Genomic DNA, 18,733 nt, shown 5'->3' with positions numbered 1-18,733 from the left:
ATGGATGAATTAGAGTATAGAGAAGTTGCAGGTAAATAATGACGATTTCCATTGCCTGGGGCTAGGAAGAATGCACGCATCTGTAGCGAAGGCAAGATACCTATAGTAATGGCTTGGGTAGGGTTTGCTTTTGGTTTTTTTGGAAACGATGCACAGAGCAGCCAGGTCTAAATGCTGTATTTTTGGCACGGAAGTGTGTATTTACAATTCCTACATGCTATTACCTAACTTGTATCTTTAAAATGCCATTTAATTTCTTTTTGTTCAAACATGCGTAGGCTAAAGCTGTTGCTTTAGAAGCAGAAAAATGGTTGAGTTGTACTTCATAGAATGTAATGATAAAGCTTGCTCAGATTTTCCGCATGTAAAAATACATGCAGTAGAAAAATCTCTGGTCTACTATTGTGCCTTAAAAGACTGTCTGTAAAAAGCCACAAGTATCTGAGGTTTCTTTCCCAAGTACTTTATATACAGAATTTTACAGTAGTGTAATAAAATGCATATATGTTTTTGTTTTCCACATGTAAGGGTTGCTTTATGTTTTCTGGTGCTACAAAAATGTGAAAGTAAAGCTGACTGTTCTTGACTTACAGGTTTCTAAACAACATAAACTAATGGAATAATATTGAACCAGATTTTAGAAGTGTAGTACAAAGTAAGTTTCTGAAGACTTCTAATATTATTTATTGTTTTCTGCAGTATACTAGCTTGGAAGCCAAACTCTGTCAGATAGAAAGTAAATACTTGATCTTGCTTCAAGAAATGAAAACTCCTGTTTGTTCGGAGGAGCAGAGTCCTGCTCGTGAGGTTATCACACAGTTACTGGAAGATGCCTTGAAAGCAGAAACAAGTGAACAACCAGAACAAGCGTTTTTCAAACCACACCTGGTCAGGTAATTTGGTCCTATTAAAATAAATGTATGTGTATCTTGGTCAGCAGGCCTGGTTCTAACGTTGGATAATGGACAGTGGGGATATATTTGCAGGATTTGGGGTTTTAAATTTATTTCCCTTCATGAATAACAGTATCATCATTAAATCCTTTTGGCTGTATAAATACATTTATTGTTTTATTTGAGATACAGTATTAAACTTAGACTCAAATGTTGCCATATAGCTGCCGAAGGTGAGCTACTGAAGAGACGAGTTCAAATGAACTTGACCAGGTTCTTAAATAAATTGCTTAGTCTGTGTACTGATATATATTGGAATATGGGAACAAAGTCTTTTGTATATGGGATTATAAAAATAATTATTAAATAAAGAATATACTTTAGAAAAAATGTTTAATAATTATTAAAACTTGAAAACTATGGGGAGTGGCTTGAGGGATAGTTGAAGTGACTTTAGGATGGGAACTTGAGAGTTTTAGGGCTGCTGAACACATTTTTTAAAGCCTTTTTTCTTTTTTCCTTCCTCCATTTCAGTGAATATGATATATATGGTTTTCAGACGGTCCCAGAGGATGATGATGAGGAAAAACTAGTAGCAAAATCACGAGCTTTGGACCTGAGATCGCTTTCTCTCAGTGAAAATCGAGAGATCTCCACAGGAGTAAAATGGGAAAACTATCTTGCAAGCACAATGAATAGAGAGATGATGCGCTGTATAGAACTAAAGAATCTTATTCGATCGGGAATTCCACATGAACATCGTTCCAAGATGTGGAAATGGTGTGTCAATCTGCATGTTAAAAAATTCAAGGACAGCACTGTTCCTGGGTACTTCCAAACCTTGCTTCAAAATGCTCTGGAAAAACAAAATCCTGCATCTAAACAAATTGAGTTGGATCTCTTGAGAACTTTGCCAAACAACAAACATTATTCCTCCCCAACATCTGAAGGGATCCAGAAGCTGCGAAATGTGCTGCTGGCATTTTCATGGAGAAATCCTGATATAGGATATTGCCAAGGGCTCAACAGGTAAGATTTTGCAAATCTTGAGTTATAACTATGCAGTGAAACACTTAATGAGCCTTTCAAATGACATGTATAGCAACATGCTTTGGACAGCAATTTGCCTTATGGGTTGTATGTTCATAATTTATAATGTTTTAATAAACAAGTAACTATCACTTTTTTTTTTTTTTTTTTAAAACAATAACAAACCAGAAGACCTGGTTCATGAAACTTATAAAATCAGCTTGGGAAAAGCATTGGAATGGGAATTAACTCACATAAGAAATGGGCTACTTAAATGTGGTTTTACATTATCTTCATGTCAGTTGTAGGGGATCTTTTTGCTTTTGTGTGCACTAATTTTTTTGTTTTTCTTTTTTTAAACAAGCAGAAATAAATGCTTCAAAGCTGTTTGTACTCTTAAGGCCACGAATTTCAGCATTTCCCTCAGAATGTCTTGAATCAGAATTGCAGTAATCAATTTAAGGATGATTCTCATGCTACAATGCTAAGAAAAATTTGAAGCCATTGCAATTGGCATTTGCCGAAATAGTTTTGGTACTTTGAGATCTGTAGTAAAGGAAGGTATTATTTGAAGCAGGTGTGTTAGTATAACACCCCCCCTCATACACATGATACAATACTATAGATTTCAATTTGTGCACTTATTTATGTACTAGAACAGGGTAAAAGACTTGAACTAGAGCAGCTTTGCGATTTGAAACTGCACTGAAGAAGTAGTAGAATAGAGGTAGTGAGGTGCTGGTGGTAGCAGTAGTAGAGGTAGTGAATAATGAAGTAGTAAGTATTCTTTATCTGAGTGTTCTTCACTAGTGGTAACATTCTGTAGGTAAATCATATATTTTTAGTATTAATATTGTCGCTGGCATGTCACAAGACATGTCTGAAGAACATAGTTGTTGCAATCCCGAAGCAACATGTCTCTGGTGACTAGAAGGTGTTAGAAATGCTTTTGCTGAATTTGAACTTTCTGTGCAGCATTATTTTCTCCTGGGACGTTTTTGGTTTTACTGTAAATAATTCTGCATTTGGGTATACTTGCAGAAGTTAAAAGCAAATTAGGTATTTATTCCATGCTTTAGTCCTCTTAAGCTTTTCAAGTGTGATCGTCTTATTAAGCTGTGTAACGTCAGAAGCAGTTCATGTTGTTACAGCTCCTCTTGCATATGGAACTAAAACAAGTTTACTTGGAGAAATATATTGGAGGTAATCTTTCATATTCAGACAACTATCAGTAACATGAAGTTAGCCTCTGTTTTATTTTCTTTTTCTTTCATAATATTCATTGGAAACAGGAAAACCAGGAATGCTGCTGCGGTTTAATTTTTTTTTTTCTTTTCCTACTGTCCTGGGTTCAGCTGGGATAGAGTTAATTTTTACAGGAACCTGGGAGGTGGGGGGGCATAGCCGGCGCAGCCGACCTGAACTAGCCAAGGAGCTATTCCATACCATGTGACATCATGCTCAGTATATAAATGGGGAGCGGGCCGGGGGGGGGAGCGCTCTCGACTTTTCGGTGGGGGAAGTGGCGGAGCGTCGGGTTCCGGGTGGTGAGCAGTTGCACTGCGCATCACTCTTTTTGTATATTCTTTCATTAGTACCGTTGTTGTTGTTGTAACCTTTTTTTTGTGTTGTCCCAGTAAACTGCCCTTGTCTCAACCCTCGAGGTTCCAGTTTTTTTTTTCTTTTCTCTCCTCCGTCTCCTCCCTATCCCACCGGAGGGGGGCGGGAGGAGTGAGCGAGCGGCTGCGTGGTCCTTTGTTACCGGCTGGGCTGAAACCACGACAGTCCTTTTCAACACACAAAAAAAAAAAGGTTACAACAACAACAACGGTACTAATGAAAGAATATACAAAAAGAGTGATGCGCAGTGCAACTGCTCACCACCCGGAACCCGACGCTCCGCCACTTCCCCCACCGAAAAGTCGAGCGCGCTCCCCCCCCCCCGGCCCGCTCCCCATTTATATACTGAGCATGATGTCACATGGTATGGAATAGCTCCTTGGCTAGTTCAGGTCGGCTGCGCCGGCTATGCCCCCCCACCTCCCAGGTTCCTGTAAAAATTAACTCTATCCCAGCTGAACCCAGGACACCCACTTTCAAGAAATTCTTAGAACAAGTTTAGTCTTTTAAAAATTTTAGGGCTTTTTGTTTTCCCTAAAAAAACAATGATAAAGACAAAAGTGTTACTTATGTTTATCTCAATGGATATAAAGTAAACTTGCTAGAAAGGATTTTTCTAAACTCACAACAGTTTTGTGTGAAATGCAAGAACCATCTGTTCTTTCTCCTCTTCAGTAATGAAAGACAAAAGTCTGGGAATAGGAGTAGTATATTTAGGTCTTGGAAGCTTCTAATTATTTTGCCTTAGTTTCTGCAAAAATGGCTTCTAGAAAATCACTTTGCTTTTGCCTTTATCTGTTTTCTTATTTAACTGAATAAAAATACTTGGCGTGGCTGAGAAGGCATCTCATTGCCCCATCTCTAAACTTTATTAACAGTTTTGCTGTTTAGTGCTTTCCTGTTAATACATTTATCTCTGCTGAACAGAAACAAAGGCTTTATTGTAATTGTTCTTAATATGTTTTGTGATACTATAATAATCTTTTTATCCAAATAAACCCTATTTTCAGATTGGTAGCGATTGCACTTCTGTACTTGGAACAGGAAGATGCTTTTTGGTGTCTAGTAACAATAGTGGAAGTTTTCATGCCTCGTGATTATTATACTAAGACACTGCTAGGATCTCAGGTATGTGCTCTGCCAAAATAAAGCCTGGTCCTGTAAATTGCAGCCAGTCAAAAACTTTTCTCTTGAACTGTCTGATAGGCATTTCTGGGGGATGTGTTGAGTTGACAGAGGTGAGTTCCAGGCACCAGGGCCCTTGTTAGGACAAGGACTCCGAGTACAGCACTGGAATAACTGTTCAATGACCTGCTTGGAGCTCCAGTCCTTAATCCCTCTTCTGATTATTAGCTTCACAACATTGGCTAAACTGATTTATCATTTCTTTCCTCAAAATTGGGGGTGGGGGGTGGTTATGGGTTCTCTGGGAGGGTGGGGGTGAGAATGCATTTTGCAGTACTGTGAGCAGTATATGCTGTAGCACTCCTGTGCTTCCAGATGATGCTCTGGTATGTGCTGCCTCCTCCCTCCAAGTCTTTCTTTCCCCAGCTTGTTCTCTGCTCTGGTGCTCCTGCACCAGTGCAGCACTAGTGACCTGTAGTAGGAACAAAACATCTGTGTGCGAGGAGCCCTGTGAGACTGGGGGTGGATTGAGAAGCAAAAGGTCGTGTCAGCAAGGGTGGTGTGCAGTGGAGCTGCCACGTATGTTTTGAGTGGATCTAGCTTAGAATTGTTAACTAGACAGTCCTAGGTTTCCTTGTTAGCTCTTGAAAAACTTGCACTTACAGATTGGTAACAGCCCTACTTTGGATGACATATGCGTTGGAAAATTAGGAGCAATAATGTCCTATCTGTTATCTCTTTAGGTTGATCAGCGAGTATTCAAGGATTTAATGAGTGAGAAGCTTCCACGACTGCATGCTCATTTTGAACAATACAAAGTTGATTATACTCTTATAACTTTCAACTGGTTTCTTGTGGTATTTGTGGACAGTGTGGTTAGCGACATCCTTTTTAAAATCTGGGACTCCTTCCTATATGAGGGACCAAAGGTGAACTGAATGAGCCAAGATTTTTCGATTACTAACTAATAACAAAATACTGTGGTGGCACTGAGTGTTGGGTGGAGGAAGGTTGTTTCACAAGAATCCTGTCTTGTGAAAAAAAGGGAGGAAATGTGCATAAATAACAAGTCAAAACATTTTACATTTTATCTGTGTTCTGCAAGTTAAAAGCCTGAGTTACATGCAAGAATTCTAAATGCTAAGTATTTTCCTTTCACCACCCACCATTTTTTTTTACCTTTGAAAAATAAAGCTATAGGCAGTGCTGTTTACTCCTACATGCAGCTGTCAATCAGTTCTAAGTAATTATATCAAAATGAGAGCTACTCTTAGAAAGAAGAAAGCTTAAGTGAAGGAGGCAGAAGTTAGAAGTACTGAAAAGATGTAAAAATTAGTTGTAACCAAGTGCTAATGTTTAGCTTGTCTCTGCAGCAACTGTTTTATTTCTGCGGATGTTTAAAGTATAACTGACAAATGACTATCTGGGCTCCTATCTCATAGATTAAAGGGGTGGGCATGAAGGAATTTTCACGTGTTTTCTACTTGTCAAATTGCAGTGAAATAAGATAGGTGCAGGAGAAAAATCATTGGATTTAAATACAATAATAACACTAAAGCAGATGTTGTAGGCAATTGGAGAGAAGAGGAGAGTTACAAGTAGACAAAACCTCTGTGTTAGCTAGATTTCTTGTTGGCCTCATCTGAGCATTCTAACATGCAGTGGTATTTTGGTTGTGCGTTCATTCAAATCAGTTTTAATATCATGGTATTTTGTAAAGGCAGCCAGGTACAGACTGACGAAGTTCAGAACTTACTGAAGCCTTTTCAGAATGAAGGGAAATAATGCTGCTTCCAGCTTATGCCAAAGTTGATTGACAAACTGGTATCAGAAATTCCTTCAACATCAGTCCCCCAATGTGTTGAGAAAATGCAAGGCATTGGAAAACAGCCTGTTTAAAAAGCAAAACTTAATTTTAGCTCTGAAGTAACTTAATAAATACATTCAACAGGCCCAGCAGTCTTTGTTCTACAACTGAATTAGAAACTCAAAGCTTCGAAGAATTTGTATGCTATAAATCCAATATTGTATTCTGGATAGAACTGCAAAACACCTTGTCTTGGTTACAGGCCACAACAGAAGTTTTTGGCAGCTTTTGGAGATTGGGGACAGGGCAGGGAGTGGCAGGGAAGGGAGATGGAGGGAGGTCTGATTAGATAGCTCAAATGCAGCCTGTAGGAAGAGTTAACACTTTTACTTTGAGTTTACAATAGATAATAATGAGAATCAGCGCATTCTGTTCTTATAAAGAACCAAACATTGTATGTATTTTTATCAGGTAATATTCCGATTTGCCCTGGCACTTTTTAAATACAAAGAAGAGGAGATCTTAAAACTGCAAGATTCAATGTCCATTTTCAAGTACCTTCGATATTTCACACGCACTATACTTGATGCTAGGTGGGTAACTCAAACGTGTGTAATTGAGAGACTTGGAGTGCAGCACTGAAGTTGTCTGTTGTGGGGATTTTTGTTTGTTTTATTTTTATTTAAATCTTAATTTAGATATAAAGCAAGTAGAGATGAAACTAATATTTCTCATGAGTAGTTTTATCTAGCGGAGACAAAAGCACAAGTAATGAATGCTAATTGTAAATTTTTAGATATGATAGAGATTACTTTGCCAGGTTGGTCTTGTTTAGCAGTTGTATCACAGTAGCAGCACTTTAGAATTTCAACCATAGGTGAAGTCTGCCCCTGCATTGCAGATAAAACTTATGTTGTAAAATGTTTTATGATAAAGAAAACCACCACAGTATTAAAAATGTGAGCTATGACTGACCAGGTTTAGATCTCTTATGCATCATTAATGCATAGGCTAATGCCACATAACTCCAGCTGCTTTTAAGATATATTTTGAAGCAGAGAATAAATACAAATTAGATTCTCCTCTGTTCTTTAGTCCTTGCATAAGAATTACAGTTTGTAAATTAGGGTCTAATGTTTTTAGGTTCCTAGTTTCAAGACTGTAGAGCAGCAGATGAATCTTAAAAAGAAAAGTTATACTGGGATTGGTTTAATGTCTGAAAATGTTTTGCACAGATACTGAAACTCACTGAATTTGAATTTAGTACAAAATCATATACTGGAATCTGAGGTGTTTGTTTTTACCATAATAAATTCCATATGAGTTTAGGCTTATACTTTGGCTCCTACTGCAAGAGCTATTTAGTATTTTTACTTCCTGTGTTTGTTTTGACTGGAGAGAAGTTAAAACTGAATAATCTTACTCTGTTTAAAAAGGATTGCTGGGACTGATGCAGGCAGAATGTTCTGCAACTGATTTAAATGGTAAAAGTCTTGATAACAGATGTTGCTTCCTCTGCTGAAACCTCTCCAAAAACTTTCGAGGGGGAGTTGTGTGGTGCTTTCTATTTTAGCATTCCCCCCTTTGATTTGAAAAATGCTGGGCAGTTGTTGTACTCAGCTGTTTGTGACCAAAATAAATGCTAACTCGATTCCAAATCTGTAAGTGACGGAGAAGTATGTACTTGATTTTGGGAAGAGGGTGCACATATTTTTAACAGAAAACAATAAATGAAACAAACTTGTGGATATTTTATAGTCAATAAATAGGCTATTTTATAGCTTATAATCAAACGTGTAATATGTAGTACCACAGCAGTATTGCCAGAAACTAAAGATTGCAAAAGAAAGGGGGGGGGGGAGGTATAAAAATTTTTTTGAACAAAATTTTGATATCTAATCAGAGCTGCAGATTTGCCTTTTACTTCCTTTTCCAATTATGTAACGGGAATGATGTCTTGGCTTTCCTGTCTAAACTTTCTGGTCCTGAAATAACCTATTTTAAAGATTTCTAATATTGCTGGAAGAGATCTCATTTTGGTGTTAACAAAATGAGCTAATCGGGTATCTTTGGCAGATGGTAAGTTCAGGTGAGGACAGAATTCAGTGTATTGAAGACATTTACAATAGAGATATACTCTGTGCTGGTCTGTAGATACCCGTTTTCTTAGGATTTTCAAAGTCGGAGTTGAAAGTAGTGGTGCAGTGCCACCTAGGGGATATCAATTTGCCTGCTAGAACTGATAAGGCATGATTCAAATTACTTGGTTTCTTATTCTACCATTTTGTACAAGTTCTACAGCATCAAAATTTAAACAGTACAAAAGCGTGTAGAATGATGTCTTTCCTGATATGGACAAAAAGTAATCTTGTTGTAGAGGGAAAATTCAGAGAATTTTTATAGAAATTCATGGACATCCTGAATGGGTTAGAAAAATATTTTGCACAGAATTTCTAAGTTTAAGCTCTCTGGTGGGGAAAAGTCTCTACAGATGTGTGCATAATTATATTCTAGGTTATAGGATGTCATAGTTAGGTTTTTCTGCAGATGAAAGTTGTGTTCCATACCATGTTGTGCACAGGTAGAGAAGCTCTTGGAATACGTTCTGTTTATAAATAGCAGGAAATTCTTCTTGTTCACTCAAGAATACAAACCTAGGGAGAGCTTAGCCTTAAATAAGCTGTCTAAATAAATTTTCTTAATATTTGGGTTCATCTGATAATTAAACTAGAATAAGTTAAATTCCAGTTCCCCTTTTTCCCTTAGTAAATAATGAGATATTTTTTAGGTATAGATCAACAGTAATGATGTAGTTAACTCTGTCTTTGGACTGATAAGGCAGATCAGTTACTAGTTTTGCTGTGACCGAATGACAGTATGATGGAGCATGACTCTGGAGGGGTGATGGACACTCTTGTCGTGCTTTGCTATGTGATCTGATGAGCTTGAGTTGACACTAGCTCAGAGATCTCTGTGCTCCAGCCAGCAGAATCCCAGAGCTTTCTCACTGTATCATGAAGTTTGGCTTATAGATGTTTTGTATTATCCTTGTCTGTGTTTGTATTATCCCAGGTTTTATCTGGTCTCTTACACCAGTTTGTTATCTTGGGTAACTTGAGAGCTGACTGTCCTGGGATTGAGCAAGCTTCAGTGAGATATATGGAGGAAGTTATCCGATCTGTGATCGGGTAACTGGATGTACCAAGTGTTCAGTCTAGCCAATGAAGCTCTGATTAGCCAGGCTTACATCTTCGGTTCAGTGTTGTCAAGGCTGTAATCGCTATAGCGTTACGCAGAGTTTGCAAGTGGCTTTGCGAACTGTTGAGCATTTGATAACACTTTATCACTTGAACTAACTTTACAACTGAGTGCTTTATAGAACTTCCTTGCAATACTGGTAACATCTGAGACCTGTCAGCTATGTGAAGGAGACCAGAGATATCAGCTATATACTAAATATTCGATATGGATGAAGTTCAAAACTGATTTTAAAAAACACTAAATATGAATGATTGTTTTCTAACGTTGTATAATCTTACAGGAAACTGACTGGTATTGCTTTTGGAGACCTGAATCCTTTTCCATTACGTCAGATCAGGAACCGGAGGACCTATCACCTGGAGAAAGTGCGTCTTGAACTAACTGAACTAGAAGCCATTCGTGAGGATTTCCTGCGTGAACGAGAGACGTGTGTAGAAAAAAGAGACCTTATTAGTGATGATGAGGAGGATAGTTGAAACTACTCAACATAAACTTTTCTTTGGGATCGTGACCAAAGTGAGTTAACCTCCAAAACACTTTATTAATCCTGTCAAACAGAATGTAAACTAGTTGCTTTTGGAAATATGCAGGACAGATTTCCAAACCCCAGCACTTTCAGAAATATTGCTTTGTATGGAGGCCAAACACTTCTGTTTACATTTATGTTCATGGAATTGTATGTAGAGCACTTAGTATCTGTCTCAGTTTAGTCAATCAGCTGAATTGCCAGTTGTTTTCTTGCAGCGCACTGTTAGTGCCTGTATGTGAAACAGTAGTAAGAGAAGTCCACGCTTTGTTTACTACATTTACTGCCATTCTACCTTTTTTGGATGTAATCATGTTTTTTGTAGCGCACGTTCGATGTAGGAGGACATTGTATTTTTTGGTTTCAGGTTAGTTCAATAAATGGCTTTCATCATGTTGTCCTTGAATAAACTAGGCATTCTTCAGGTCACAAACTAGAAAAGTATGGAATGAAGCACAGGAAGAACTTTTACATTCTTTTGTCTTTTCCTGAAGTGACATGAAATGGATCATCAAACAGAACACTTGAATATATGCACTTAAAGTAAAGGTAAAATAAGTACCTATTTGTCACTGAATGTTCAGTGTATACTGAAACAGTGATATCAAACATCATTTATGCTTTTCTGGGCAGCTGTGTTGATAAAGATTCTTGTTAATGCAAAGTGCTTTATAGATTAAATTCTGTTTAGTCAATTTTATTTCTATTCACTTTTTTGATTGCAATGTCTCAAAAAGGCCACAACCAAAACCCAGCTATTACGGAAAAAGAATGGAGCTTGTCACAGGAGTACCATGTTTTAGTAGCTAATTAGTTGTGTATCTGGTGGTTTTTTTGTTTTTTTTATTTTTTATTTTAATGCTTCTTCCTATTTAGGGCTTAAAATAAGATGACGTCTTGATCTTTAAGAAGAAACATAGCATTCTTTTTGCATGAATGTATAACTATTGTACAATAGTGGTAGCGATAGGATTCCTAAAACAAATACTTATCAATCAATCAAAGGAGCCAAAAGTCACAGCATGCACACAGAAATTCAAGATCCTTTTCCAGCAGAATAATGCAATATTCTCTTAATGTGCTCAACTTTGCTGTGAGTGTTGAATGCACGTCCTACAAGACAGCTGTAAGGAAACATTTGGGGTGTTTAGCTGTAGTGTTTCTGACTGTGGAAGTGTGATTGGAGGCCATTCTTTCTCATTTGATGACTAGCAATACTCTTAAATGGTTCTGAGGGCGAGGAAGGTTTCTTTCTTGCTGGCTCTTCTCTGGACTTTTGCAATGTCCTTTCTTGGCCTGTTGGATCTTCAGAATGTTGGATTAGCTTAAATGTTGTGTCTGGATGCATCATGATAAAACTAGCATTCAAATACTAGGCAGCAAATTGCTCAGCTCTGGGAAGGTGATTAATTGGCAAAAACCAAAACTGGTCATCGGGAACAGTCAAGTGCATCAAGCATCTGCTTTGTGTGTTTTCTCTTGGTTTTCTGAGAACAAATAGGATTTCTTTATCAGGTATACTCGTGTAATTGTTTTAGAAAACTTAAGTGTGTGCAGGGAGAAATCCTGCTTCTGTTTCACAGCACTTTTTTTTTTTTTTTTTTTTTTGAGAATTTATTTGTAGCCTTCTCTAAATAAGCATATTATCACTCAATTTATCTGGAAGGGAAATATTTAATCAGTGGTGAACATTGTAACTTACAGGACTACTTTTGGTATAAAATGTATGCTTCTTCTTATATGATGTAATTTTTAATTAGCCAACAAATCCTTGCCAATGAGGGACACGTGGTATGATCATCTTGATTTGTGTGTTATTTGTGTTCTAAAATGTCCCCTACCTTGTCTGTTGTCAGCAGTAGTTTGGGGTTTTTTATTCCCTAGTTACTCTTGGTTGTGTACTTGAGTTCATTAGGCAGGTTTTTCATATTATTGCATGTACTGTATTCTTTTTTTACTTACAATCAGTGTTTGAATATAAAAATGGGACCAGGTTTTCTAATTTTCTAGTTATGCTGTCTTGGTTTTGAAAGAGCTGGTCTCTAAATCAATCTGTAATGTCTGCTTTTTTTTTTTTATCTTGTTTTCAAGTTTTAAATGAAATCTTTCTAAGCCGAAGATCTTCCTTCCAGTAGCAACAGTTGATGTGTTAAGGTGAAGAATTTAGAAGTATGTACCTACCCTATTCCTACAAGTCTATTATTCCTGGGGTTTGAGTCTTCACTAGGAACTAGTCCTATGACTTTAGGAGATGTTTTCAGAGTGATTTCATTGAAGTCTTTATGTTGTGAAGATAAAACTAACTTTAGGGCAACTGTTCAGGAAGTTCTCTAGCTGACAAAACATGACCTGCAATGTTACAGGGCCATTTCTTTCTTACAGTTGTGCTGAGGGTTAAATTTGTGTGTGTGTGTGTTGCTCTGTTTCATTATGTAAATTGTTACCCCATTGTACAGTAAAACTAAGTAGCTCTGTTTATTATGACACTATGTGAATGTAATACATGAATGTTAGGAAGCTTATGGAAATCATGTTGTCTTTGGGTATTTTGTTAGCTTGCAAATATGAAATGAGTTGATGCTGTTACACTCAAGTTCCCAGCGAGCTGTTGGCTTCGTTTTGTTAAGCATTGTTACTGATGCCTTAGTTAAAACGTCAAAAAATTGCAGAGGCATCTAACCTCTGACCACTAGGAAGTCTACATAGAACAAAAATGAGATGCATGTAGCAGGAAGCAATGTCAGGGGAAGCTTGCCTTGCTGTTGCAAATGTCTTTGGCTGACTATTAAGTTTTCTAGTGACGGTTAATCTGGTAACTTTGAAGAGTATTAACTAGTTAGGGACATGCAAGATACACAGGCAGTATTTAAACCTGATGAAACCAAGCAAAAATACAGTGTGAATCAGTGGCCTGCAAAAGCTGAACTGCGTAGATACGAAGTGTTTGTATTTAGGGGTAAACTTCTGAAACAGCGCATGAGGATTTAACATTCATGCCGGCTACTTAGTAGGAAATTGACCTGTTAAAAAATAGCCTTAGCAGTCTTTATTGGCATTATCTTCAAGATGATGCACGTATGTGCAAGGAGTTCCTTATGCATGGTTCCCAGTATATGTGATGTAAACCAAACCACTAAGTTGCATCTTGCAGAATATTCCTCTCTCTTCATACACCTATGCATGGCTTTCCAGTGAAACTTGTGGTTACTTGTTTAAAACGTTCTATTATCTTCTGTTAAATAGGCAAAAAATTGGTGCACTATACCTCTAGCTATTAAAACTGCACAGTATTTCAGCTTTACCTGTACATGTATACAGGTAGTCTTATCCAGTGTTATCAGATTGTTTGGTGTGTTGTGTTTTTTACCAGCTATGTAATCAGTAAAAAAGATTTTTTGTTGCTCTTTGGGTGTCTTCTGTGAGAGAATCTCCCCTTCCCCTCAGTCTTTGTAAACATGGTAAGATATTTCAGCAGAAAGGGAAAGATTTTTTTTTCTTCCTTAAGACATCAGGAATGAATGAATGGTCTTAAATTTTACAGAGTTGTATGTTCAGTCATGCTTAACTGAGAAATGGAAAATTAATCAATTTCATGAAATTATGTAGCTGTTTAAGTGAATGTTCCCTCAAGTGCCATGTTAGAAATCAGCAATATGCGGTACAAGAAATTTGAATCACAAAACGTAAGTGATGTTATTTTCATAAAGATTGATGTAAAGAAAAAATAAATTGTTTACTACTATACAGCTTGCTCTGGTTCTTTTTTTCTTTTTTTTTTTTTTTTGTTTCTATAACAGGTGGAAATAACTGCAGGTGCCATCAGAACAAAACAGTAGTAAAGCGGGTGGTTTTTTCTGATAACGTGATTTGAGAGAGTCTCTATAGAGGAATGTATATGCAAATTTGGCTTTGAAGCATGAAAATGTGAACTATAGACATGTTGCATGCAGGTGATGCTGACTGGGTAAACTCATGATTGGTGTCCTTAGTTTCTTGGGAGAGGAGGGAAGGAGAGGGGAGATTAAATTTGCATGAGTGTTCACAGGGAACACGCTTCCTAAGAAACATACGTATTTGTAGGATACCTCCTGACACCAAAAGCCTCTTTTTAATAGGCTTGGGCACTGATGTTCTGCTAAAGCCTTTGGTAGCCAAGTGCATACTTTCAGCTGCTTTGAAAATTTAACAAGGTACTGAATTAATTTGGAAATCTAGCCTCAATGTCTGTCTGTCGGATATGATTTTTGCATTTTGGAGTTACCTTGATTCCCTTAAAGAGGCTATCAAGTATCTCAGCTGCTTCAGAGATAAAACTTAACCGCTAAATGTTTGTGAGGGAGGAAAAATAAGAGTTGGGAGACCACTTTAATTGCATGTCCAAGCAGATCTTTCACAGTAGACGTGAATAGTGCACAGTTTTTGTCCTCTGGCTCTGCTACAGGATGGCAAGCTGTTAAGAGTAGATATTGGCACAGTTGGAAGTCTGTTCAAAGGGGTTGCAAAACAGGATAGAGAGCAGCAACTGAGGCAGAACATGACTATGGCCTAAGGACCTCTTCTCTATACTGAAAATTGAAGTCAAAGGAATAAACAGAAAATTCTGTGAAGAGAGTGCATACGGAGCAATGTCCTCACTTGGACACTTGGCATATTTAGCCTGACTAGGTTCTGTTGCCCTAGCAGCTGCTGGGGCCTGTTAAAGAACAGCTGAGGCTCCTGTTTCCTCCTTGGGAGGACTGAGCTTGAGACATCTGTTCTCAGTGGAATTGCAACAAGGATGTGAGTATGGCTGATGCGTTGTTAAATACCTCATTCCTAAGAAATGCGTTAACTTAGAAGGGATAGATTGCAGCTCACCTACTCTGAACTGAGACCAAATACCTGCAGAGTCTCTCTCTCTGTTCGGGGTGCCTCAGAGATGCAGAGAACACACTGAAGCCTACTGGTATTACAATATATCAGGTGTTCATTCTGTGGGATTTTCAGAAGTGCTAAACATAGCTTCCTTATCTGCAGCTCCTTGACCTCACTGGAAACAGAATCCATGTAGTGCTGAAGCTTTAAGAATTCCCACACATGAAATACACTCACTCAGATAATGCAAAGGAAGGGTGTGCTCTGCCTTGGAAGTTTGCCCCCTGGAAAAGAAGGTAAAAGGTTCAATCACAATGAAGTTAGTAGAGCTGTATTTTCATCATGATACTATGCTGTAGAAGCCATACTTCTCTACAGTTATACCCATCTACAATGCTAGCTTTTCAGATGATTAGACTAGAAAGCAAAACTTGGGACTACATACTGAATGTGCTATTAAAAAACCAAATAGTTATTTAGTAAGAAAACTATTATCTATGCTAAATTAGTCTGGGGTGTTGTAAAGAGAAGTAAAGCAATTAAAACATTCAACAGTAGAATATACTGGTAAATTAAGATGACTTCGGCCTTAATTAAGATACTCCTAGCCTGAGTGACTGCATCCTGCCCATGTGTTTCAGATGAGGTGTACCTTTTGTGTGTACAAAAGGTATATTTTTGCAGTGAGTTGCCTCAAAGACTTGAGGTTTGAGCTGATGAACTGACTTGGTGATGTATTCAGGCACTGTGATTGGTGATTAAACTGTGAAATAAGCTATTTACCTGTTTTTATCAAGGCAGGTGGTATTTTTCTGGTATTTAAGCCTGGGACTCCCCCTTTAAAACATAAGGTACAGGCTTCCTTCTTTATCATTTCCTGAAGGAGACTGGTAAACGCATGGCTAGCAGACACCGCAGTGTTTTCTTGTGCTGCCTGCTTCAAATGCTACTCAGCTTTGGGTTTTCCTTCCTGTTCTTGTCCTGTATGCACATAAAGGCTTTTGCCCTGATTGCCAAAGATGTTACACAGAAGTCTGAGTTAGTGTTTTAAGGGTGAGCAACTAAAGAAAGATGTAAGAGCAGTATCTTACTAATGAAGAACCCGTATTTTGGCTTGTAAACCGTATGGACATGGCATCAGGGATGAGAGTCAATCTACGCTTGCTCTTCTTGGATGCCTTGCAGGGCTGGCCAGCAGATGCTAAATTCAAATTGGGGTTATTCAGGGACTAGGGAGAGCTTGTCCTGATTTGAAAAGCGGTTAAGGCCTTTCAGGGCAAACCATGCTGTTTTGTCCCCTTCCTTGCAGCTAGGATCCAACAAAAGAGGTGGCCTTCCTTGTGTGCCCTTCCCTCTGAGAATTTGGTTGGAGGACTGCTGTGACTTTCATGTGATCATGTAACATTGCAGAACTAAAGGTGAGGAATAAAATACCTTTATTTCCCTTTCAAAGGGTTCTGAATTCTTCCACTGCCCTTTGAAACCTTTACTATTGCTCCTATTTCCTGTCCTCCACCCTGTGTAATATCAGATGCAGCCTTTCCTTTTGGAATTGGGAGGAACTCCTGGGCTGTGAACACCACTCCCAGGGCAGGCAAGCAGGGGCACAGTTCAGTCCTCTTGACTTGGAACAAGTCTGAAGCCAAGTTTCTTTTTAACTGTGATAATAAAAAGTATTGCCTTTAGGCACTTGCTTAGTGTAAATTATTTTTAAATTCATCTATCTTTGCAACTTATTGCAATGGAAACAGCCTGCCTATTTATGTGTGATAACTTGCCATAACTTTACTTTATCTTAACCGCATAGAAAATTGGAAGTGAAGGCAGCCTGGCATTTATATTTGATTTTGAAGGTGTGAACAATACCACATCATTCTTCATTAACAAATGTTGGATATTAACTTGCCCAGAAGAAATTTAAGGACACCAAACAGTACTTATTGCAATTACTGTCTGCCAAATAAAGAGGGAGAAAATCTAGTTTTACAGGTTTGGGGAATGTCTTTAAGACAGGAGAGTAAACAGATGAAGGATGTCATTGTTGGTAGCCAACATTTGGTCTAGGGCAACTTGGAAAACGGTATTGCGAAAGTTTGTTACAGTAGTGCATATTAATGCATTTTGAGATCCACAGTGAGGACTGGAAATCTGTGCCATTCTATCACAGTGGTTTCTTGAAGCCACGGGGAATTGCACTGGGTAATGTTGAGTTTCAGACCACTCAATAAACAATACAGGCTTGTTTTTAGCTTGTACAGAATATAGAACAAGGCTTATGCAAATGAAGTGCCTCCTTAATGAATTCACCTCCTCAGCCTGATTTCCTTGGTATTGTTTTCATATATCCTGAATCTACTAAAGCAGAAGAAATCAGGTCCTACCTCTGAGATATTCCCTAAGCAGCTTGGGAGGGCTGTGATGGTCTGGAAGGCTTTGTAATGACCAAGCATCTATGTGCATCTCAAACGTGGGAATGCAGGGCTGTCACTTCTGTGGTGATGCCAAGTGCTAGAGTTACTTGCCCTGTAGGCTGCCCACAGGCAACACATTCGTATCAAAATAGTATCGTTGAAGTCACGTCAGGCAGGTATTACGTTTGTCCATGTGTCCTTGATGAAACTTTCTGTTCTCATTGCAGAGTAACTCAGCTTGACTGCTGATGAAATGGAGCCCGACTGAATAAACAAGTGAGGACAGTGTTTGTTTTTGAGTTGCGGGGCCTTTTGATTTCTGGAATAAACAAGGAGTTTTTATTTTTGTATAGGATTGCTGCTGAAAACTGGGACAGTACCAGCTCTTTACCAAACTTTGGACCAATTGCTACCCAGAAGGAGAAGCAGGGCTGATGCCTGTTCGGCGGCGATGCGCAGGTGCATTCCTCCTCTGCTCTGGCTGGATAAGAAACCCTGCTGAGCGGGCAAGGTGGCGCGGGGTTTTCTGTGCAGCCCCTTCCGTGCAGCGGGTGAGGATCAGCCTCCCCCGCCCGCCGGGAGCTGCTGCTGACAGGGCGGCCGGCTCAGCCACCTTCACAGGGTCTGAAACCCGACTTCGGGCCGTGGGGACCCACCCGCGCCGTGAAATGGGTTTATTTCATGGGTTTTTTCCGGAGCAGGGGGCGCTGGGCCCGCCCTGCCCCCGCTACCCCGCGGGCTCCGGCCGGAGCCGCCCCCGCCCCCCCCCCCCTCCGCGAGCGCCGAAAGCCACCGTCCGGCGGCAGGACCCCCCACTCCTCACAGGACTCCCCGCTCCTCACGGGGGCGCGGCGGCTCCCCGCGGAGCTCGGCGGCCCCTCCTTCCCTCCCTCCGTCCCTCCCTCACGCCCAGGGGCGGGCGAGCGGCACAAACCCGGCGGGTTCTCCGGTGAGCAGCGCCGGCGGCCGGCGCCTACCCCTTTAGCCTCCCTCCCGGCGTACGCGGTGGGGGCCCTGCGCGGCGAGGCAGCGCCTTAGGGAGCCCGGCGGACGCGGGCGGTAGGTGGGCACTGTCCCCTCCAGCCGGCGGCGCCCGAAGCCCTCCGCGGGGCCGGGCGCTCCCTTCCCCTCCACGGCTTCGGCTCCCTCTCCCTGCTTCTCTCTCCGTCCGTCTCTCCCCTTGTGCCGCCCGCCGGCTTTTGAGCCG

At 39.7% G+C, this 18,733-nt stretch overlaps 2 protein-coding genes across 9 annotated transcripts in view; both read left to right on the top strand.

Annotated features, from left to right (window-relative positions):
• The window catches only part of TBC1D2B (TBC1 domain family member 2B), a 40,098-nt gene extending 26,093 nt beyond the window's left edge, over positions 1–14,005 (top strand). For 3 of the 5 annotated variants that reach the window (XM_052807522.1, XM_052807521.1, XM_052807520.1), the window contains 6 exons: positions 700–893; positions 1,428–1,922; positions 4,553–4,670; positions 5,411–5,596; positions 6,946–7,067; positions 10,016–14,005. In XM_052807522.1, the coding sequence (XP_052663482.1) occupies positions 700–893; positions 1,428–1,922; positions 4,553–4,670; positions 5,411–5,596; positions 6,946–7,067; positions 10,016–10,211 (1,311 nt within the window). In that variant the 3' untranslated portion in view covers positions 10,212–14,005. The remainder of the gene's footprint in view (positions 1–699; positions 894–1,427; positions 1,923–4,552; positions 4,671–5,410; positions 5,597–6,945; positions 7,068–10,015) is intronic. The other 2 variants (XM_052807523.1, XM_052807524.1) reach the window with 2 other exon arrangements.
• Positions 14,006–17,766: 3,761 nt separating this feature from the next.
• DAPK2 (death associated protein kinase 2) overlaps positions 17,767–18,733 on the top strand; it is a 61,100-nt gene continuing 60,133 nt past the window's right edge. For 3 of the 4 annotated variants that reach the window (XM_052807537.1, XM_052807536.1, XM_052807533.1), the window contains exons 1-2: positions 17,767–17,802; positions 17,880–18,037. The gene's annotated coding sequence lies outside the window, so the exon portion shown is untranslated. Of the gene's footprint in view, positions 17,803–17,879; positions 18,038–18,512; positions 18,586–18,733 lie in introns of those variants that run through there. The other variant, XM_052807532.1, reaches the window with a different exon arrangement.

This window comes from Harpia harpyja, chromosome 14 (assembly GCF_026419915.1).
Source record: "Harpia harpyja isolate bHarHar1 chromosome 14, bHarHar1 primary haplotype, whole genome shotgun sequence".
Lineage (NCBI taxonomy): Eukaryota > Metazoa > Chordata > Aves > Accipitriformes > Accipitridae > Harpia > Harpia harpyja.
This window is presented reverse-complemented; position numbering and strand designations above follow the sequence as displayed.